Source organism: Bidens hawaiensis, unplaced genomic scaffold (genome assembly GCF_021521415.1).
Source record: "Bidens hawaiensis isolate Kalapana, Puna unplaced genomic scaffold, B.hawaiensis_p1.1 tig00027764_1, whole genome shotgun sequence".
Taxonomy (NCBI): domain Eukaryota; kingdom Viridiplantae; phylum Streptophyta; class Magnoliopsida; order Asterales; family Asteraceae; genus Bidens; species Bidens hawaiensis.
In genome coordinates this window covers 259,709-284,851 of record NW_027494499.1, presented here as the reverse complement: position 1 = coordinate 284,851, position 25,143 = coordinate 259,709, and the positions used below count along the sequence as shown (strand labels likewise).

The 25,143-nt window shown below is 35.2% G+C and overlaps 2 protein-coding genes and 1 pseudogene across 3 annotated transcripts; 2 read left to right on the top strand and 1 right to left on the bottom strand.

Annotated features, from left to right (window-relative positions):
- The first annotated feature begins 2,720 nt into the window (after window positions 1-2,720).
- Window positions 2,721-7,164, top strand: LOC143575854 (uncharacterized). Its single transcript, XM_077060117.1, has 2 exons — window positions 2,721-4,194; window positions 4,277-7,164. The coding sequence occupies exons 1-2, from the start codon at window positions 2,721-2,723 to the stop codon at window positions 7,162-7,164; spliced, it is 4,362 nt and encodes a 1,453-aa protein (XP_076916232.1).
- Window positions 7,165-8,340: 1,176 nt separating this feature from the next.
- Window positions 8,341-10,229, top strand: LOC143575857 (uncharacterized). The gene is made up of 5 exons (XM_077060119.1): window positions 8,341-8,418; window positions 8,494-8,575; window positions 9,203-9,296; window positions 9,360-9,517; window positions 9,609-10,229. Exons 3-5 carry the CDS (start codon window positions 9,267-9,269, stop codon window positions 9,979-9,981), a joined length of 561 nt encoding a protein of 186 aa, XP_076916234.1. The 5' UTR covers window positions 8,341-8,418; window positions 8,494-8,575; window positions 9,203-9,266; the 3' UTR covers window positions 9,982-10,229.
- Window positions 10,230-15,284: 5,055 nt separating this feature from the next.
- Window positions 15,285-21,276, bottom strand: LOC143575853 (wall-associated receptor kinase-like 8; annotated as a pseudogene). Its single transcript, XR_013142843.1, has 4 exons — window positions 20,310-21,276; window positions 20,027-20,223; window positions 19,819-19,837; window positions 15,285-16,308 (listed from the first exon to the last, which is right to left on the bottom strand). The product of XR_013142843.1 is annotated as a wall-associated receptor kinase-like 8 (transcript).
- Between the last annotated feature and the right edge of the window lie 3,867 nt (window positions 21,277-25,143).

The window sequence follows — 25,143 nt, the reverse complement described above, 5'->3', positions numbered from 1 at the left end:
AATATCAAATGGGTTTATCATAATGGATAATATTAAAAAAATTAAAAGGGTTGAAAAAAATTAGTCAAAATAAAAATAAGAATTATGGTTGTCTATATGTAAATGTTATTTAGACCATGTGTAGTCGTAAAGCTCCACATCCAGGGGTTATGCGCCACGTGGCGCCCAGTCAGAGTTATGGTTTTGTACAAAAACAGGCTGTAGTCATAACTCTCCACATCCATGGGTTATGCGTCACGTGGCGCCCAGTCATTATAATTTTATTTGTTTTTTTAAATAATAATTCATTTAAATAAATTAACATAAAATTAAAAATTACATTAAACTTCCAAATAAAAATTACATTAAACTAAATTAAAAAAAATACATCAAATTAAAATAAAAAAAACATAAATAATACTAATAAAACTAAAACTCATTTATATTTTTCTAAAATTTTCGCTTGTCGAGTGGCTTTTAGAGATTAGACTATCGGGTCGTCTTCGGATAGCTCGTTTGATAAAATCTCGATGTCTTTGTCCATCTCATTTGGCATAGAGTTTTGTAGAAGTGCAAAGTACGCGGCCATTTGCGGGTCATACATTTGCGGGACGGGTACGGTTGGCGTCGGCGCGGTAGATTGGTTCGGTTGTGGATTTTGGTTGGCTTGACGGACATATTGACCGAAACCGAGAATATTTTGGTTGTTTGGAAACATGATGGTAGAAATATTAGTGTAAAAGATATAAATATTTGTGTAAATTGGTAGATTGGAAGGAATGTGTTAAAAATATGAGTTTGGTTTGTTTATATAGTATAAATATAATTAATTTTTTTTTTTTAATTCCAACGGCTCCAATAACCCCAACGGTAGCTTTTTTTGATTCGCGTGCCCATTCTCGCGTTTTAGATACAACGCGCCAAAAAAAAAATTCAACATAACGCAGGGGGGGCGGTGTACCCCCGCGTTATAGCCCTTCACGCGCACATAACGCACCCATTACGGGTGGTCTTATAACTATTTAATATATTAGGTAAAATTATATCATTATTAATTTGAAAGTGCTGACCACACACATTATTTCACTGTTCTACTGCTAACCATTTTTAAGCATAGTTTACAAGTCCTTTCAACCTATTTCAGTTGACACCTGGTGTACACGTGCCTCTCAATCATCTCATCGTTGCTAATTTGGTGCTGGTGGCAGTATATCAACTAATTTTATCATCAATTGCATGTGGGTTTCTTTAGGTTTTGATGTTATTTTGCAAAGTGAGGTAATCTCTAACTCAATCCTTGCAAAGTGATAATACTTATGTTTGAAAAACAAAAGAACATATATAAAAGCATGAAAGGGACCATTTTCTCAATAAAATCTGTAGCCGCAAAACTTAATCTTTTTAATTTCAAATGTGCACATGCAGATTACCGACCCGTTTGTATAATTGTATTACATAGCATCGAATTTAAAATTTTTATTTACAAATTTGCCCCTGCGGATTATTGACCCGTTTGTAAGGCATAGCATAAAAAAAACTTTTTAATTACAAATCTGCCCCTGCATATTAATGGCCCGTTTGGTAATCTTTTTAATTCAAATCTGCACATGCAGATTTCTGACTACTGACCGCTTTCAAAATTTTTATTTACAAATTTGCTCCTTCAGATTATTGACTCATTTGTAAGCCATAGCATCCAAGAATAAAAAAATATTCCAAATCTGCCCCTGCACTAAAGCCATACATAACATAATTTTCTTTCACGCATAGATGAGTTAACCAACTTACAAATTGTTGTCATATGGCTGCATTCCTTAAAGTAGGTGCTCCATTATGTTTGTTTCTTTTAGGTGCTCATTTCATGAATGGTATATAGAAAGCAAAATATATATTTCGTTGTCAAATAACTGATGATTTATTTTAGCTTATAAGTCAAAATACTTGATTACTGATGGAGCAGCCTTACTAATAGCGTTATTGCATAATAGTTAATTGTAACTTTTATACCGCATATATTATGTTATGTATAGGATAGCAATAATAAAAAGACAAACAACAGTTATACAAGTTAGTTTAATTTATGTTACTTAAGCCCGAACCTAATAATTTCTATATTACACCCGACCACATTGTTCTAATTTAAATTCGTTTAGAAATCGTTGGTTTGATGAAATACTAATAAAAAAAAAGGCACCAACCATATTATTTGATTTATCTCACCCGATGGAGGGATTTAGTATCGATGATTTTTCTTTCCTTCTTAAACCTGCATAATCATTCAAGTTTTAGGTCTAACTTTTGGCAATTTGCTGCAACTTGTACATCAAATTGTTATGGACCAACTATGTTGCCATTTTGAAATTTGAAAATTCGAAAGATGAATAAAATAAAAAAACAGTTTATGTTTTCTTAAATTTACATTCATTATTTTTAATTGTCTGTTATTGCAGTTGGTTGGCGTGTTAGAAAGCTGATTGCATCATGAGTTCGTCTTCGTCGAGGTAACTGTTATGCACAACTCTTTCGTTCATGCTTTAGTCTTGATTGGTGTGTTACGTGTGTTTGCATACTAGATAACCTGTGTTGCTCCCTGTTTACTAGATGTTTCCCTCTTAGGTTAATTTACATGTTTGACTAGCCTTTTTTAAGACTTAGTGATGGCCGTTTACTCTGTTTCTATACTGTTTTGGACCCTTACATGTCAACTTCCTTGGGTTTAAATTCTCATGCCTGCTAACGAAATGTCTGCGTCGAGGAGACGTCGAAGACGAATAGACTATTCCTTAACGCCAGAAGCGCCTGCATCTAACAACGACCATTTCACTGACACTTTTTCCACCCGTCGTTCTGCTCTCTATCATGCCTCTACCTCTGAAACATCTCTTTACAAGGACACCGGAGACTGCAGTTGTGTATGCGAGTACTACAATGCATATTTCTGGTATGAGGAATGTTGTGTTTCGGCTTCTGTTAACCGTTATCCTAGATATACACAGTGTTGCAAAGGCGGTATTGTTAGGTTGCCATTTGTAAGGACGTATAGTCCAGCAATTGTTGAACTGTTTTCACAGCCTGATTTCCTCGCAAATATACGTGCCTACAACGCTATATTCTCGATGACATCTTTTGGTGCAAAGATCGATGACTCTGTCAACCATGGTTCAGGGCCGTACGTTTTTAAGATTGAAGGGCAGGTTCATCACTGGATCGGTTCTTTATGCCCGCCTGCAAATGAAAGACCTCGCTTTTTGCAGATGTATATTTACGATACCGAAAATGAGGTTTCAAACAGACCGCATGCCTTTACTGGTAGTAATCACTCACCACTTAGTCCGGAGGTTGTCTCAATTCTTTTAAAAGAACTCGAACACTCAAACGAATTTATCAAACTTTTCCATACTGCCAGGGATCTTATACAGTCCGGTGAAGCTACTGACTTCTACATACGTTTATATGACTGTCACAACGCCCCGTGCTATGACAGGCCATCTAACAACTCTATTGGTGCTATTGTGACTGATAATGAGCCAATGTCCGATGGTTTCGACATTGTCATTCGTTCGAAAGGCGGTGATCCTAAACGTATAAGCAAGTTGCACCCACTTTATATGCCACTTCAGTATCCTTTATTGTTTGTCCATGGAGAAAGTGGTTGGTCACCTAAGATGTTGTGTAATACGGATGCGATGGCTAAGAACAGAAAATTAAGTATGAACATGTTCTATAGTTATAAGCTTCATGATCGCCAGAACATGTACACCTTAGTACTTCGTGGTGGTCGTCTTTCTCAACAATATTTTGTTGATGCGTACGTTTATATTGAACAAAGTCGACTTGATTATGTACGCTTTAACCAGAACACGTTCAGAACAGAGTTATTTCGAGGTGTGGAAGACGCTGTCACACGAGGTGATACGGAAGGCCGTGACATTGGCAAGAGAACGATATTACCTTCGTCTTTTACAGGTGGTCCTCGATACATGTATAAGCATTACCAAGATGCTCTTGCAATATGTCGAGTGCATGGTAACCCACAATACTTTATTACCTTTACATGTAATGTAAAGTGGCCGGAAATTGAAAGATACATGTCTCAGTACCCCTCACTCAAGGTACCTGATCGTCCGGACATAATTGCACGAGTTTTCCAGATAAAGGTTTCCTCACTTATCAATTTTTTGAAAAGTAACAAACCGTTTGGAGAGGTTACAGCAGGTTATATCCATTTCAATATACGTTATACTTCATGTTACGTATCATGTTTACTAAGTGTATACATTTGTTTCCTGTTACACAGATTTGTACACTCTTGAGTACCAAAAGCGAGGTCTACCTCATTGTCACCTATTGATATGGGTTGCCGCTTCTCACAAAATAGTCAATGCCGAGGACATTGACAAGTACATCACCGCTGAAATACCTGATCCTGTGTCTGATCCTCAGCTGCATAAAGTCATTTCAGACCTGATGATGCATGGTCCATGTGGTATTGCTAGACCATCGTCGCCATGCATGAAAAAGGGATCATGCTCTAAGAATTTCCCTAAGCAATTCCAGCTTATGACATCCTTTGATAAGAATGGCTATGCACAATACAAGAGGCGTGATGCAGGCAGTACAGTAACACGAAACAGTATTTCATTGGACAATCGGTATGTTATTCCTTACAACCGGCTTCTGTGTTTGCATTATCAAGCTCACATAAACGTCGAGTATTGCGGCTGGAGTATGCTGATTAAGTACTTATTCAAGTACATCTCAAAAGGAACCGACCGCATACGTTATAGAATCTCCAAAGGCCCATTGAATTCTGACAACGCCTCGACCATAAACGATTGTCACATAGACGAGATACAAAACTTTGTTGACAGTCGCTTTATTTGTCCTCATGAAGCGTCTTGGAGAATCTTTAACTTCCCAATACACTGCAGAAATCCGGCTGTACAAGTTCTATCTGTTCACCAAGAACATATGCAGACTATTACCTTCAGGGACAGTGACAACCTAGCCAATGTACTTTCCAATCCTACTGTAGGACACACCACACTCACAGGCTGGCTTCACAACAACCGTCGCGATGATAGAGGTTTAGAATTGCGTTACATAGACTATGTCTCTGACTATAGGTGGGATGCATCCGGGAAATGCTGGATACGTAGGTCTTATAACACAAAACCAGCAATAGGCCGACTTACGTACGTTCATCCATCATGTGGTGAAAGATTTTACTTACGAATGCTTCTAACTCACCAACGAGGTTGTCGAACATTCGAGGATATTCGTACAGTAGGAGGCCATGTCTGTAGTACATACCGTGATGCATGTGACCGACTTGGATTACTTGGAGATGATCGAGAATGGTCTAATGCATTTAACGAAGCAGCTGCATGGGGAACTTCATCAGAATTAAGAACCCTCTTCGCACACATGTTATTGTACTGCAGTGTATCGAATCCTCTGGATCTGTGGAATGAACAGTGGGAAAAAATGGCTGATGATATTCGTCTTAGACATGGAATTACCAACCCAGAAGACTTAAAGCAGCAAATACTTTACGAGATTGAATTATTGCTTTGCGCGGCTCCTACACCATCGACTTTAGCTCAGTATGGCTTGCCGATGCCTAACGAGCAACATCTTTCTCTTTTAAGGAACAGATTGGTCATGGAAGAAAAAAACTATGATAGGCAGGCACTAGCAGCAGAGCACACCGAGTCTAAAGGTTGTCTAAATGCACAACAACGTGAGATATACGAACACGTGATGACCACTTTGGCCTTAAACGAGCAGGTTTTGGCTTTTGTATATGGTCACGGAGGCACCGGAAAGACTTTCTTGTGGTCAACAATCGCATCTGGACTTCGCTCCCAAGGTAAAATTGTTTTGGCAGTGGCTGCATCTGGAATAGCATCACTCTTACTACCAGCAGGAAGGACTGCTCACTCCAGATTTAGAATTCCAATAGACCTTAGCGATGACACAGCATGCGACATAAAGAAAAACACACAGCTAGGTAAGCTACTAACCGAAACAACATTAATAATTTGGGATGAAGCGCCAATGAACAATCGCAAATGCTTCGAAGCACTAGACAGAAGCCTTAAAGATCTTCTTAACAATGTCGGACGCGTTTTCGGTGGCAAGTCTATAGTCTTAGGTGGAGACTTCAGACAAACGCTGCCAATCATACAAAGAGCCTCTAAGCAAACCATTTTGTCTTCATCATTGGCAAGATCATACTTATGGAATAAATTCAAGATCTTTAAACTCAGTATCAACATGCGTTTGCAAAGACCAGGCTTAAGCGAACAGGAAAAAACTGAAATCTCTACGTTCTCATCTTGGCTACTTGCAATTGGAGACGGCTTGATCGGTACACCTGACCTTCATGATCCGCAAGACACCAGAAACATACAGATTCCACCTCAGTACATCATACCTTTCCATGAAACCGCACTCACTGACCTAATTAAATTCATATACGACGACGATACACTTCATAATCCATCAGCCTCTACGTTGTCTACAAAGGCTATTATATGTCCTAAGAATGAAACAACTCATGAAATAAACACTCGGGTACTTAACATGGCGCCCGGAACATCCGTTACTTATCATAGTAAAGATACTGTCATACCTCATACCAGAAATAACGAAGACGCAGATTTGCTTTATCCAGTTGAATACTTGAATATGCTAAACTTTAAGGGTATGCCACCACATAAACTAGAACTAAAGGTCAACACTCCCGTAATATTACTGCGCAACCTTAATCCAACCCAAGGTTTATGTAATGGTACTAGACTTATAGTAACACAACTTTTACATGCAACCGTTGAGGTACAGATAATAACAGGAACATCAATTGGCCATCGTGTATACATACCACGCATAAATCTTACACATACTGATCAAGAACTACCATTTTCACTTAAAAGAAAACAATTCCCTTTAAAGATTTGTTACGCAATGACAATAAACAAAAGTCAGGGGCAATCCCTAAACAAAATAGGAGTATACCTGTCACAACCGGTTTTCAGTCATGGACAACTTTACGTTGCATTATCAAGATCCACTAACCCTTCAGCACTGAAACTTCTTATAGTACCTAACGAACAAAATAAAGACAACGAAACTAAGAACGTTGTCTACAAAGATTTCATAAGAGAGATTAACTCCCAATAACCATACATAAACACTGTACGAGCTAAGAGAGTATATCCTTATATTATATTACATCAGTATAATGAGAAAAAAATATAAACCTCCTTCTGCACATACATTAAACTAACTTACAACAACTGTATAGGAATTACATATGTAAATATGATACTTTGCTTTACTGCATACGATCACTTTTCAACCAATAGACAAAAAAAAGGCTTACTTACAGGAACATTGTGTGCCGTTACAAAAGATAGCTTATCAATAACACTACCAACAGTATGACAATACCCATTACAAATTTTCTACTTTATACTATTACGTTGTTTGTCACATAACACGTATAAAAACCCTTTCTTATACAAACATTTTCTTTTATATTACAGGTCACCATCAGTTGGGTAAATCAGTGAAATTGCAGTCAACTCACCATGTAAGGAAATACACATCCGAGTTTTAAGAAAGTGGATTTGGCACAACAAGAAAGAAGAACTCAGCTACATCTTTGTAGACACCCATGTATAGTAACGAATCACTGAATCCTTGATTATTAAAACATTCTCCAACACATTAACACATATTAGCAACTTTCAGGGTGATGCTATTGAAGCCATTACAAACTCAGAGCACCAGGGTCATTTCGATCGGATCATAAAGGTTCAATGTTGCTATGCCGTGTCCAAATACATTCCAACTGAAGCAAGGAGACAAATGCGAGTTGTTCCACACGGATCATCGATCAAATTTGGCCTCAAGGCAACCTTCACCCCAATAAATGACACTACCATCCCAACCTTTTACTATGACTTCGCACCATACACATCGTTAACTGAAAGAATCCATGATCCAAAAAACCCAACACCAAGCACGGAGATTAAACCATTAACAAGTATTATAAATTATATCCTACTAATATGCCATTTTCCCTAAACGTCAATAATAACGCTTATGAAAACCAAACGCAGATTACATCGGTCGCATCGAGCACATAGGTAACGAAATACCAAGAAAGAACAGACGTCTGCGGAAAGTGACAATACTCGACACAAGGTCAGTTGTACAACTTGCACTTTTAATTTCTTTACACCACTTATATGCAACACTCACTACAATTATATAAAGAAAAAAATTACATTCTTAGCAATCTCATGAATTTATATTATTGCTGCAACAACATCGAAATAACATTCTGGGAAGACACAAGAAACTTGATCACAGACCAAAATGCGGTTGGCAAGATACTAGCTGTGTCGTCAACAATTGTCACATTCTTTCGTAACCATCAACTAAACTACAACACAAAGCTTACTACACAAACTTCATACATAACTAACGACACACTTTATGCAGGTGAGCTACAGCTGGAGTCAACATCAGCAACTGCAGTTTCCATAAACCCTCCGATACCAGATCTGCAACAATACATCAATAGGTATTCTAAAACACATCTACTACATCACTAGGGATAGCAAAGGGTCGCTTACGTGTCTGGTTTAGTTATTCACAAACCTATACTCGATTATTAAAATCTGTCCCAAACCCGTCGGGTATTTATCGACTTTTTACCCACCGGGTTTTTTTCGGGTTTTGACAAAAACAACTGTCGGGCATACTCGCTAAACCGCATCAGGTTTCTTTCGAGTTTTCACAACACACTAATCAAATATATATAACTAATTACCAAAAAAATCTTAACAATTGCCACAAAGAGGTTGACAACAGACTCTGATGCAAATATTCAGAAATACAGTTCGTGTCTCCATAATATAAAAGGAACACAAGGCACAACCTCAATTTACTAAACTAAAAAAGTCGTCTTCACCGGGTACATAACTCGGTAAATGGATCAACATTATCGGTAATCGGGTCCGATGATCGGATCTACTAGCATTCTCAATCACGTCCCAAACCCAAAAAAAAATAAAACCTATCCCAAAACATAATGGATTGAGTATTACTCGTCCCAATTACGTCTGGTTTGGAGTAATAACATCGATCTCGGGTTCAATAATTTTACTACATAAAAAAACATGCCCAATTTCGCCTCATGTGTCATCAGGTTCAAAGAAATTGGAGAAGAGCCGACGACATTCCACTCACAACCAATTATAACTCTCGCTCAAATGATGCAAAAGAATCCAGATAGTATTACTGTAAGTAACATACAATGTCACTATAACAAAATCATGATTGTCAACTAACCACTTTCACAACAGCAAAACAAAGGAGCATGCAATGTTACTTTAGCAGACTTTGATCATGACAAACCTTTGGCATATGTAAACTGCAACAACTGCAACCAGAGAGCACACCTTCATGAAAAGTCTAAGTTCGTGTGCTTAGACCATTGGGACGACTACGGAGTCAAATGCATGTAAGAAAACACTTTAAAAAATAAAAATATTAATTGTTGCACACAATTAAGTATTACTAATTTGCCCTTAATTGTCAATTACCAAATGTAGGTACTGTGTAAACACCATCATCAAAGACAAAGACACAACAGCAAAGGCAATCTTCTTTGATGAGGCAATGACAGACATGTTGGAAACAACATGTGAAGAAATGATTATGAAACGAGGATACAAAGACACGAAACTCATCCCTGACGAAATCATTGCACTTCAAGGACAACATTGCCAACTGCAGATGACTATAAAGAAGGATAAATCGATTGCAGTAAACAGAGCAAAAAAATTTATTCAGAATCCACCAACACCTGCAAAAACAACGGGAATGAAGAGACCACCGCCTGACTCTCCAGGTAAATACTATAATCACCAACTACAAAATAGTAGCACATTAAACACTAACTTCAAAATAAATTTGAACAGATAGCCATCACCACATCAAGAAAAAGGTCTAGCAACAACAATATAAAGGGCCCAAGCACACTTTTTGAACAATCACATGGCCAACAACAAACTGCACAAACAACTTCCAATGACTTTTTGAAGACAAAGTCAAACAGCCTCGAGAGGCAATATTCGGTCAACAAAAATTAAAGACCGTCCAAATAAAGACATGCAACAGCAAACACTTTTGGAAACAAAGCCATGTGGGCTGCAATTGCAATACATGCATGTAACAACTTGAAATAACATATTATTATCCTTCTAGCAATGTGCAGTAACCATAGCGTAACAACTCATCGCAACTACATGCCATAGCCGCGGAGCGCGGGTACACATCCTAGTTTAGTCAAATCGTTAATTTATTCAAATTCGGTTTTTTAACAAATGCTGCTATATAACATCTTTTTGTAAATTTCATGTGAATGGTAAGAATCGGATTTTTATATTCAGTTATATATATATATATATATATATACATATATATATATTTATTATTGTTGACATTTAGGAATAAATATATTAATAGGTTTAGTTGAAAGTGATATTAAAGTCATAATAACTTTAAATATTTTGAAATACTTATTAAAAAAAATCTTTTTAAATTAAGGAATGAATTTTGATAAATTATTAAATGGGTTTATAATTATGGATAGTATTACACAAGTTTAAATGTTTATCAGCCTCAATTATGAAATGGTCAAATTCATTAATGTTCGGTTTTTGTATAACTGGTGAATATCAAACTATATTATTTTATTCAATATTTTACTTATTTATGTAAAATATAACATAAATAGAAATGATAACAAACTTTTACTTATTTATAAATAGAATAATTAATGTTGAAACCTTAATATGTTTCGTGGATTTTTTTTAGGAAGTAGTACTTTAGAAATATTTAGAAGGAAATTTGAATTTGTAATAGTATGAACACTAACTTGTAATTCTATAAGATACATATAAATAATAATAACCTTGTAAAGTATAATTTTTAAAATGTCTAAATTAAACATAATAAAAATGAGATTTTTTTGTAATTTAAGAAAATACGGTTCTTAACAATATAGTAAAAAATTAAATTTAACAGTGGTATCTAGATTTGGATCATTTCCACCGCGGAATATTATATTTTAGTCAGATATTTATTATTATTATGGACCATTAATTATAAATTAAATATTAATCATATACCAAAAATATTTAGAATTACCATAGCCAAATCATGGACCTCCATTAACCTTAAATATGTAAGGTCAAATTTGAGTGCGTGATCAATTCTATAACTATCAATTTTTACATACTTATTTATGTAAAATATAATATAAATAGAAATGATAATAAAATTTTAAAATTATAATATAAATAGAAAACAGATCGTTTTGTAATTTATCAAAATACGGTAACTTATCTTTGAAAATTTTAGTCAACTTATTATTATGTGAATTATTGATCATTAATTCTAAAATGAAGTTGTTATCATATAGCTAAAATATATACAATTAAGGTAAACTCATATTGAATTTGACTTTGGGGATATTACTTGAAATTAATTTTAAAATTAATTTATAATTTGTTAGGATTTAAATTTAGTATGAAAGGAAATACAATAATTAAAAATGGTAGTAACAAAGTACTATAAATATGTAAATGTCAAAAATATATATATAAAACATGTATATGGTCAAAACGATTTATATTTAAAACTATAAATATTTAAAACATATATATTTAAAACTATAAATATGAAATACTATAAATATTTCATTAAATCTAGTCAACACATATATATTTAAAACGATTTACCTTAATAAATGGTCAAAAAAGATTTTAATGTAAATAGTCAAATAGTAAATGAGGTCGGAAATGTAGTTGATTTTTAAAATCGGTTTGTTTATAAATTAAGGAAAATCAAAGTATATCAAATGTGTTAATGAGATAATTAAACTATATAAATTACAATATTCATGTTAATTAGGTTATTTAAACAAATAAGGAAAGTCAAACTAAATAAATTGTACTAATGGGATAATTAAATGTCTAATAGATTAACGCACGCCGGAAAAAAAAAATATAGATCAACTTATCTCTGATCTTCAATATACAATAATATTTTCTTTTATCTAAAAAGAATGAAAATGAATATACATGAATATTCAAAAATGAAATATACATCAATATTAAAAAAAAATACATATTATAAACTCATGATCAATCCGTGAAATTAGATTATATGAGTCGGACAACTACCTGAAATAATAAAGACGAATATTAATATTGATATTATTGATTCTTCTAATTATAACTAATAACCAGAAATTTTAAAGGTGTTACCGGAAAAACAAAATTTAAAGGTGTTACCGGAAAATAGATTGTATCAGCCGTGACATTCACCTGAAACTATAAAGTAGAATATTAATGTTGATATTATGGAACATTTGATATTTAAGTTATAACCGAAAAATTTGAATGTCTTACCTGAAAATAACAAATAATGATAATAACCATGGAATCTAAGATTTTGATTAAGAACTAAAATGAAATCTTCAGCAAATCAATCGGGTAAATAACCTGAAATAATGTAAAGCAACCATTGTTATAGGTATAACACATATCCGAAAAAACTTACCGGGAAAACGTAACCATGGAATCTAAGATTTTGATTAAGAAACTAAAATGAAATCATCAGCAAATCAATTGGGTAAATAACCTGAAATAATGTAAAGCAACCATTGTTATAGGTATAACACATATTCGGAAAAACTTAACGAAAAATTTTACCGGAAAAACGTAAATACGTCCACATATCACCTTCATCGCAGTTTATAATTTATAACATAAAGTGATTTTAATAAAGTTAGTTAACAATGAGAATAAAGATAAAAATGTTAGAGGAAACAATAACCGGAGGAAAATATAATGTTGCCAGAAATACATAGATCAACAATCGGTAGTTTATTATAAAATATGAACTTACCCGGAAATTAATACAAATCGACCAGATTCGCCGAATATATGAATAGGTGAAAGGAGATCCGACAAAACTAAAAAAGAGAGAAAAACATGATTAGGGTAAAAAATTAAGAAATGTTATGGTTAAATATAGGTTAGTGGATGACTTGGCATGATTGTGAAAGGCAATGTATGACATGGCAATGAGATGGCAATGATGTTGATGGCCTAAAATGTTGACTAGGTGAAAATTGTTGTTTTCTTTAATAGTATTAATATGAAGTTTCTGAAAATAAAAGTAAATAACAAAATATATATACATAACTATTCGTCAAATATTTTGTTGAACATAAAACAATATAATTAATACTATTTGTCGGAATTTATGTGAGAGAAAATAAAATAAATAAAATCCTTTTTGTTGAATATTTTCTCAAAAAGTAAATATTAATATTGATATTATTATAAATATTATCACTATTATTAACTAGTGTGTTTTCTTAATGCGTGTTGCGCAAGAAACTTGGTAACGGGATCCAGTTTTTAAATGCAAATATACGAACATATCATAACGAATATTACCTCGATAAAGAATTATTTATTTAAGTATAAAAAAATGGTTTGTATCAGTTCGGCTCATTACAGTATCAACGTAGTACTGCACTTACTATATAACTTACAATAAAAAATATTATATTTTATTGCGACACAATTTCATTTTCAACGAAACTTATATACTTTATTGTGAAAACACCTTCGTTTTAACGGCATGACATAAATGAAATAAACATGTCGTAATGACATACTAAAAAATCTAAAAGAAACTTCGTATGGCGGACATTACAAAAGATCAGTAACTTAAATATACATATATGATAACAAATTAGGGAACATATTAAAACCATCAATACTTTAGAGGGCAAAGTTAAACAAAGTTCGGCAAAAAAGTATATTTGGGATCAAATTAAAACATTTTTGAACTTTAAAGAGGCTAATTTCTCATAACTTAAAAGTTAAGAGACTAAACGTGAAAAAATTGAAATGTACCATAGCAGCTAGGTTTCCTTTAATATATAATATAATAATACCACCAAGTTTTTTTAATACTCTAGTCCGAAAGTCGGCCAAAAATAAACAAATATTATAATAATAAATCAGACTTATAAGAAAAGGCGTAGCATAGAAAATCATTTTCTTTTATTTTTAAACTGTGTTTGAAACCACATTTAATAACGGTGTGAATCTTTTGAGACGAGATGTAAACCGTCATAATGATTTTGACTCATAGATTGGTTCTAAAAGTCGGTGTGCCAATACAGTTACTAAGCAATATGGATCAGAATAACGGTTTGTTTAATTAAACTAAATTGCAAGCAATTAATTTGGGTAGGCGTTTTGTTGAAGTAAAAGTTATTTCAGGTACTAATACTAGTTATCGCACTTATATAATTCGTTGTGGTCTAACACATTCAGATAAGAAACTTTCGTTTAAATTGAAGAGAATGTAGTTTTTTCCAGTTGTAGTCTGTTTTGCAATGAACATTAACAAAAGTCAAGGTCAATCTCTAACAAGAGTTGACATATATCTCAAAGACTCGATGTTTACACATAGACAACTCTATGTAGATTTATCAAGAGCGAAGAGTGGTGTTAAAATTCTTATGTTAAACAAGGAAGACAAAGTTAAAAATAAAGAATAAATATGGTTTATAAGGATGTCTTTTTTGTAGCTTATAAATTATATATTTTTAACCTTTGATTATGTTTTCAAAGATTGTAATTTGAATGTTATTTGGGTTTGTCTTTGTGTTTCACAATCATTTATTTTCGTACCAATATCATTTACAACTTTAAGTATGTAGTCGTCCCAAATAACATATAACAACTTATGTTGTCATTTCAAATGACACGTGTTTGTTCGAAAATATCAATATTTTCACCCGTGTCGTACACGGGTTAGTAACCTAGTATATAGTATAATAATACCACCAAGTTTTTTTAATACTCTAGTCCGGAAGTCGGCCAAAAATAAACAAATATTATAATAATAAATTAGACTTAGAAGAAAAGGCGTAGCATAGAAAATCATTTTCTTTTCTTTTTAAACTGTGTTTGAAACCACATTTAATACCGGTTTGAATCTTTTGAGACGAGATGTAAACCGTCATAATGATTTTGAGCTTCAGACTCATCCAAAAACACAATTAAAAGAGAGAACCACCATCATAAAAAACCTTCTTTAGTCAGGTTTCAAACTTAAAATATAAGGAGTCTTAACCATCATTACCATGCCATTTGCCCGAAGGCCAAATGTATGCTTCTTACTAATTCTTTTGTCGAAAAGTACCCATTCCAACAAAGTTCCAACGAAATCCGGTAAAAATGCTCAGATTTTAATCCAAAATTAACCCGTTAATAACTACATAAAGCTAAATAATTACATGCTGTGCTGCTCTATGTCAACATGAATTTATTATACAACGAATGAATGGCTTTTCATCGACTAATGCTATTATTGAAACTAAATGTTGATGATGTGTCACTGTATGTTTGAAACGATAAGTCCTCCCCATATATCATGGGCTTGATATTAGTTTGAACTTTGGAGGGAACGTGTGACATTCGTATAGCTTCTAACTCTATGGCTACCTCTTTCATTGTCGGTCTGTACCTTCCATTCAAATTAAGCATCGCATTGCTAGGTTAGCTACTATCAGAAGCTCATCCCTGGTACCCTCCTTAATCACCGTTGCATCAAAAATAGACATAACACGACCTTCTTCCATTGCCAACATAAAGTGCGTAGCCAAACTCCTATGTTCACCAAATCTTGTCAAGGAAATCGGCCTTTCTCCGGTTAGGAGTTCAACTAAAACAACCCCAAAACTATATACATCACTTTTTTCAGTGAATTGACTAGATTGGAAATACTCAGGATCAAGATAGCCAAATGTACCTTTGACTAAGGTAGTCAAATGAGTTTGTTATACTGCGACAAACCTTGAAGTTCCAAAGTCAGAGACTTTGGCTCTATACTTATCATCCAAAAGTATATTGGTGGTTTTGATATCTCTATGGTATATCGAAATGGAAGTTGCTGAATGCAAATAAGCAAGTGCTCCTGCAACCTCCGTTGCTATTTGTAATCTCATGTTCAAAGAAATTGGGAACTCATTACTTTCATTGTGAAGAAGGTCATACAAGGTACCATTTGGAATGAATTCGGAAACGAGTAGAGGGACATCTGTCTCTAAGCAACATCCCAATAGTTTGACCACGTTCCTACGATTGACTTGTGAAAGAATAACCACCTCATTGATAAACTGTTGTAATTGGCTCTCGTCCACAACTTTTGACTTCTCTGCAAGCATTAAAGCAGCGCCGTTTGAAGCGGTGTACGGACGGAAGTGTCGATCACCTCTCTGCTGGGCAGAGGTGGGTGATAGCCAAATCACTGGTCCAGAACTAGTACTTGAAACCTCTGAGAAGATTGTTCAAATCCGAAACCGCATGGCAGCAGCACGAGATCGCCAAAAGAGTTACGCCGACAAGCGCCGAAAGCCTCTTGAATTTCAAGTAAACGACTAAGTATTACTCAAAGTCTCACCTTGGAAAGGTGTGGTTCGCTTCGGAAAGCGAAACAAACTCAATCCACGATACGTTGGCCCTTACCGGATAACTGAGCGCATTGGTCCGGTGGCGTACCGACTGGACCTACCAACGGACTCAGTAGTGTACACAATGTTTTCCATGTATCCAATTTGAAGAAATGCCTTTCCGATGAAACCCAAGCAGTCCCTTTGGACGAATTGCAAGTTGACGAACAGCTACGCTTCATCGAAGAACCAGTCGAAGTTTTGGATTGGGAAACCAAAACACTCAAGCACAGCAAAAATTCCAATCGTTAAGGTTCGTTGGAACTCGAGACGTGGACCGGAGTTCACGTGGGAACGCGAGGATCGAATGATGAAAAAGTATCCTCACCTTTTGAAGGGTTGACCAAACACCGAAAACCGCGAAACCCGTCAAACCGTCAGAAATCACCAGAGGTATGAATTAAATTTCGGGACGAAATTTCTTTCTACTAAGGGATGATATGACAAACTGAAAATTTTTCTTGCTTTTTCAGACACCCATCGCGACTTAACTCAAATTTTCGGGACGAAAATTCTTTCAACATGGGAATGATGTGACACTCGTCAATTTCAGGTTAACTCCGTTAATTCAAACTCCGTCAATTCAAACTTAAGATCACTTGATCTATAACGCACATCTCATTACATTTAAACTAGGGTTTTAAATGACGCTTGACAATCACTACATATGTAGTCTTTCGGGATTGCACCGAAACGCAAACGAGTTGACGCAAACCATTGGTGAATAAACGAAAAACATCCAAACAATAACTATTTGATAATTATGTGTTAGGCTTATGTGCTATTCGATAATATTGTATGGAACACTAACTCAAGATGCAAACAAGTTACTTTAATCTAGAAAAGTAATAATTAGAAGTTGAGGGGCCTTTGTGTAACATATTATTATTAATAATATTAAAAACCCTAACTCTCTCTCTCCCTCCTCTAACCCGATCGGACCCCCCCCCCCCCCCTCATCTCTCTTGCGACGGCAGCCACCACCACCATATCACACCCGTTTTGACCTTGTTTTTCATAATCGGAGCATCCCGCACTCGTTTCTAAGCATCTCTCACCTTCCTCTTGGTTGTTTCTGCGTTTTTAAGGTATAAACATGAAACCCTAACTTTGTAAATCATATATTAAGTTTTTATATGCTTGGTTTTGATTAGAGGATGATTGATTATGTTTCGGTTATTGAGTTAGATGACCATATGTAAATTTGAACGGTGAAAGATTGTTAGGTCATCGATTTTTTGTAAACCCTAGAGGGTTTACTACTGATTTTATGGATAATTATGTTTATTGCATGTTTGGGGATATGTCGTATGCTTAGGATGCATGTTAGACGATTGTGTGTGCTTGCTGAGTTTTGACAGCAGAGATAGTTAAACTTGAATGACATGTAACTTGTTAAAAATAAAACCAAATTGGACTATTTATGAGTCTAAAAGTTAGTGCTCTGAGTCTAGTTTTCAGAAAACCCAACCACGCCTGATTTGGAGGTGTTTTGGTTGCTCAAACGATTTAAATGTGATTAAAGGTTAAAACTGGTACTGGACAGATTGTAAGTTATGTTTAGACAACTGTAATTGAATGTTAAAGTGGTAATTGGTCGATATTTTTAACACTAAAGTGTGCTACATTGAGTCTAGTTTCTATAAAGTCCAAGTTTGTAATTTTTGGACGAGTAAAGGTTAACTTGTATTGTTTTACAAAACTGAAGTGCAAACCTGAATTGTGAGACCTGCTGTTAGGTTGTTTTGTAATTATCATATCTCATGAACTACAAGACCAAATGGGTTGGTTCCACTTCTAGAAGTTAACATGTTGAGTTAAGAACCTAACCCAATTGGTCTTGCATTAATTGGATTTTTCGTTTAACGGGAATAACAAATAACATTCTGTTGCGCATGATTTTGATTGCTGTGAGTTTACTGTAATGTTTTGATCATTGTGAGTAAACTATTTGGAATAAAATACAATAAAAATAGTTCTGGAAACCTAACTCATGTATGCTTTTGTGACGATTTTTGGTGAATTATTGGATATGTTGTGATTCATTGAATATAGTAATCTTTCAAGTAGGATTCTGTCTTGATAAAACTAGCTGCTGAACTATGTGAAAATACATGAAACGTGCTTGTTGCTAGACAATTGCTATGTTTTTGACTAAATTGCCCTTGTGGGGAATAATTGCTAGTAATGAACACTATTAATACTTGACACGTAAGTAGTTGTTCACACATGTAACGTATCACCAATGTGTTTGTTGAGACACACACAATTCACAAACGAAACACGAAACGTATCTTATGCATAGGTGTTATGTGCCGAGTCTAGAGACTCGATAATAGTTCCAACACTTAGAAAATCCCATTGTTGTTTTAGAACGCTAGTGAGGATTTTCTGTGACGCGCATCACTTGGGTGACTTGTTTTTGAATTCTTAGCAAACAGTGAGTTTCACGTTCCCCTTTTAACTCTTTTAAACACTTTTCACTTGGGGGAGAATACATACTCCAAAACGCTTTAGATTTTGTTATTTAGTTATATATCACTTGTAAAGGCTAAGTGGCAAACGAAACAACTAAAGTCCTTCATAACATCGAACCCTTTAGTATTGGATAATAGCGAGTCACTGTTGAGTAGTACTACTGGGTTTGACAAACCCCACCCAACGCTAATCTCGACTGGAGGTCGAGCGGGTGTAATCTTGGCTAACACATTTTCCATGGTCTGGATAGACATGGTGGCAAGGCAATTGATAAACAGTCAGCTTCGGTGTCGAACACTTAGTAATACTTGTTTTATAGGCTAGCTACCTATAGATATATAATTGATTTAACATTATCTGGTAACGCAAATGCAAAACGCAAAACGCAAACGCTTTATTTATATAAACTTGTGAACTCACCAACCCCGTGTTGACACTTTTAGTATGTTATTCTCAGGTAGCCGAGGCGGGCGCGCGGTATAGGATCATGCATTACTTTGCACTCTATCGTTTTTGCAAACTTGTTTTTAAACTGTTATTTAATTGGGTTTTAAGTCGTCCTGCGTGACGCAACACTTGGTTTATGATTTTACGCTTCCGCGCTTATTTATGCTTAAATGTCTCGTGGTTTGAAAACTTTACTTATGGTTTGATTATAACTAATGATTCCGATCCTGTTAGTTCACACCCTCTGACGGTAAAACTCCGTTAGTGGATTTTCCGGGTGTGACACTAACCTTGCATTCTAATTAGGCACTGATAAGAAATATACCACTTAAAATATAATAAAAGGTATATTTGTCATCCAAAACATATGAAGAGGGTAATCTTACCATTATCTCTTGATAAAGTCTTCATTTATATATCATCAAGTAAATTTGTAATCCAAAACACTCGAAGAACTTAATATCCAGGATGATTTGCTTATAGGGAGTGTGTATATACATGATCAAAAGCACAAATATCGAATTGACATACATTACCTAGAATAACACCCATGGATGATTTGCTTCCAATACTTGTTGGAGAAATGTTTGGTCCACAACTGAAGTTTATTACTTTAGTACTTGACCCATCGCCACCGTATATTATATCATAATTACATGACGAGGAATAAGGGCAGCTTGCGCAGTCTTCAATTACTAGGCACACATCATATACAAAAAAAAAATTAAACAAAATAAGCCAAGCAAATTAATAAAAACAGAATGTGCAGATGCTATAGTACCTTCACATCCATCAAATAAATATGGATTTCCTTTGTAACCTATATGACTGGAGCATCTTTGTGACTCCACTGAAGTACCATTTCCGGTATCCAGTTCCATGTTCATATGGTCAGCTGCTCTATGACAACAACTTAGTGTGGTGCTGTGTGGAAGAGTCCACATAAGTGACATGGGAACAGAAGCGTTGTTATCCGCAACAGATTGGACCGAAAAGCTTCCTAATAGATATGAATCATCATCCACCAAGAAGGCATACCCACAACCTCCATCTCCACTCAAGTCCACGAGATTTATGCTATACCACTTAATATAATGAGGAATTGTGGTTTGGCAACAACTAAAGCCAAAACAGTCATTGTTTCTTTCCCTAGCCATACCATTCCGACAAGAAGTTGAACACCCAGTGAGCACACTCCCGTTATCCATCATAACAGCATTACCACACCCGTCAAAAACAAATCTATTGTGATAGCTGCAAAACAAGAAAGGGGTTCTACGAAGATCGATGCTATTCTGAACTGGGTTTCGGCAATCAGAGATTCTTGGTGTGTTGACAATTACTGTCTGATTATCCAAGTCTACCCTCAAGACTTCTAGGTGGTTGAGTGCAGATAGATGTGGCGTCGAGGAGTTGCAATCAACGATGTACCATGAGTTGACCGAACAATCCACACCGATTCCAAAATGGTATGGAATCGTCACGTTCCCGCATGTCTCGTTGCAGCCGGTCTTGGCGAATTTTGATACTGCAATTGATGATATTAATGAAAGGAAAATGAGTAGATGCCATGCTTGAAATGACATCATGTTTGTAAAGAAGAATGATTATAGAAGAAAATGTAAGGGGGTTTTATGTATATGATGGTGGATATGATTGGAGAGATATGAGTCATGAATCATGAAAGGTACGTTGTGGTGTGAATTGGTTAATGTTATTCAAAATACTTTTTAATTAATAAGTCGGCCAAAATGTTTATCAATTAGAAATACTTTTATAAATTGGTTGTTGATATTTTCCATCAAACAATTTAAAAAGGTGAAAACTAGTTGATGGTATTTGTCATGAAATTTTCAAAACCCATATCAATTTGTATGTATAAAGCACGAGATTGACATCTCTCCAACATGCTTTATATGTAAATTTCTTGTGTAGGGCATTTGACTTACGCAAGGCGAGAAGACATATGGTACGATAGGGACTGTGATAGGGTACCTGTGGTTTGACCGGAAATCATTGAGTTGACCTCAAGTAAATTAGTAATGCAGAAAACATGTCACAGTTTTCAACATGGAGCAACCAAAAAGAAGCAAACAAAACAATGAAGGAAAAACATGTTGACCCATGTTAGACGGATCAGACACGACCAAGTAACATGGGTACTATTTACCTAAATGTAACATTTGCTTGAAGAGATATACAGACATGTGTAATAAATGGGTTACACGACACAACCCGTTTAAAACGATTAAATATGACGTGCTCAGTAACACGAATGACCCGCACCGACTAGCTTAACACGATTAACAAATAACAAGATAAAATAAAGGTAACTATTACAATCCATAATACACAGAGAGAAAAACTCGATATTTAAAACAGAAACCCATAATGAATTTATATAACAATACATAACATACTAAAAGAAAACAAATCATAAATCATCAACCCTCTAGGCTTCAACAAATGAATAAACTTCACTTAATTGTAATCAACAAATTCCTAAACATCACAGAATTGTACCTCTTGGCCCGTTCTCGATCATGTGCCATCTGATTCAAGGATAATGGAATATCCGAATATATGCTGATTGCTCTTGGGCACTGTGATCAACAAACAATCAAAATACGATGCAATGAACAAGAGATTTGAATGAAACTGCAAACTTGATTACTTGATTGTGATAATGTCGAATACAACTTGATCCCAAATAAACTGATAGGAACGCATCGATTGCATAACACCGCTTGGTGTAAAACTGCTCCTGCAGGTATCAAGATAGCCACCAACCAGCCCTATATAGATAACACCGCTTGGTGTATAACTGCTTCATGCAGGTATCAAGATAACCACCAACAACCAACCCTATATACGTGGCATTCAAGTTATGCTTGAATCCTTTTTTACTACATTCAAGTACTGAACCGGAGCCATCTTTCCCTCACCAAAACTAACCCTTTCGGTCCTAACGAGTTCATCATCCCTTCGATCCGGTTCCCGTCTTCATCAACCAATCTAGCTTCCCTCATCAACATACCAAACTCCTGGTTATACATCTTAGTTACTGATTCTTCACCAACAACATTATTTTCTTTGTAAGTTGTACAATCAAGTTGTGCATAATATCTACCCTGATACTTGTTTTCCAATTCAGTCTTGGTTTTGTCTACATACGCAACAAACCCTTTCAAATTACCCCCAAACATCCGCTTCGGAGTACATCCCACTAGAATGTGTGTTTCAATCCCTTGAAACAGTAGTTGATCATACTTAGGATATTCTTATCTTTCTTTGGCACATAACTAACACAAGATATTGTTCTCATCTTCCCTTCTACCAGAACCTTCACTACTCATGAACGAAACTAAAGTCATTCATTCCTTTGTAAACCTCAATGCCCAAGTTTCTTTTAAAAAACTTTAATAATATGTTTGTTAGTAGTGTTAATACTTGGCATTAGGGTCCACATACAATATGAAGTTCCAATTCCCATCGTTGGTACCCTTATGGCCTTATGGTGCAATCAACATTAGTAGGAAATTGCAAAATATCAATGTACTTACGTGGACAATATGTTTCGAACGTGCCCAACTTCATGACAGCAATAGCATCGACCTCCAGCCTTCCTTAGTCTCCCTACCGATCCTTTAACGTTCTCAACCGGTGTGCATATCCAAACGGGAGGGTTTGGTATCTGACCCATCTTTAAAACGATTGCTCTCGGCTTCGCACTGAATAGAGATGAGAATCACCTAAAGTAAGTATTAATTGGCATAAACGTATAAGTATGCACATTCTTTGATCACAACACATTAAACCAACCAACTGGTGGTTGTCTTTATATACACAAAAGAAGACAGCAGTTCGTTCTGTTAAATCTTGAGATGCCATAGCCAATAAGCTAAATGACCCTGCTCAATAACCAACTCTTGTTTTTTTGTACTGCATAGATGATCATCCCACTTCAGATCCAAAACCTTGGCCTCTTCTATTTAAGGCAGGTTAAAGGAGAGTTGTATGTCAACCTAGGCTTAGAATTTAAGCAATAACAAAGAAATTCGATAAATATGAGTGAAAACTTGTAAAAAGATGTAATATGTGAAGCTATGATGCTCGTGACTTCAAATAACGATTTTCCTTAGCTTTTTGTTAAAGTAAGTGACATGGTTTTCGCGCAATTTTCTAGTTTCCGCTACAAGCCACTATACTAGCTGCCTCCTAGTGTTACTAAGATAAACTTTACAAGGGATGGACTGCAATGTCCCATTCAATTAAAAATAATGTGATATGATTAGATGATATTATCTCATATTATTGTAATGAGATTTTGAAGTCCATCCCTCGTGAAGTTTATCTTAGTAACACCACGAGGCTGCTAGTACAATGGCCTGTAGCGGAAGCTAAAAAATTGCATGAGAACCTTGTCACTTACTCTTAACAAAAAACTCAAGGAAAATCATTATTTGAAGTCGCGGGCATCACAAGTTACGACTTTTTACCAATTTTCAATGAAATTTACCAAACTTCTTAGCTAATGATTAAACTTCTCTGAGTACTCTGTTGACGTACAACTCTCCTTTAACCTGCCCAACATAGAAGAGGCCAAGATTTTGGATCTAATGTAGGATGATCCTCAGCATCTATGTAGTACAAACAAAACAAGCATCGGCGATCGAGCAGAGCCATTTGGCTTATTGGTTATGGCATCTCAAGATTTAACAAAACAAACTATTGTCTTCTTCCATGTATTCAAAGACAAGTACCAGTTTGTTGTTTTAATGTGTAGTGATCAAAGCAGGTGCATACTTATATGTTTATGTCAATGTTTACTTACTTTAGGTGATTCGCATCTTTGCCTTTATTGTAGTTTAAACTTTGTAGGTCTACCGCAATTCAATGGATTGATAAGACTACATATGGAGCTTATATCCACATGGTACACACGCAAATTTGACCCAAGGGTTCGATTTGGGTTGATATTAACTAAAGTAAAAACATTCATGGGCTGTTTTAGTTACCATGTATACTTTAGAGGGATTGGAAACTTAGAATGGACGCATCAAAAAATAAATATAGAAAGAAGCAGGTCAAAATGGGTTTACTTAAAAGAACAGCGGGTCACGATGATTTCCAAACGAGTAAACAATGTTCAATCAATTCGCGATTTGAGGCGCATTCAATCGAAGACACCGGCTCACCACTGTCTGAGTCAGATACGAAAAAAGAACTCCGGGAGTCAAAGCGATTTTAATCTTCTCGGTGAGGTTGAAAACCTTACTTTTGCTATTTGTGTAATTTATTTTGACTTACAATTTGTTTTCAAAATTAGCCCAGGCTATAGGTGATGACCGTGAGATTTTTGAAATTGGTTTTGTGGAGTAAAAATTGCATAATTTATTTATAATCCCAATGTGTTCCTCTTATGTTAAAAAATTAAAATTCCTTGAATTTTATATTTAATCTATCACTAAAGCTCGAGTTCAGCTCGTGAGTAGTTTTTCAAGGCTATTTATAATTAAAGTATGTATGCATATTTTTCAAATATAATACTATATATAAGACAGAGGTTGCAGAAGGCGCTTGGCACTCTCAGGGCGATCGACCGAAGAATTGTG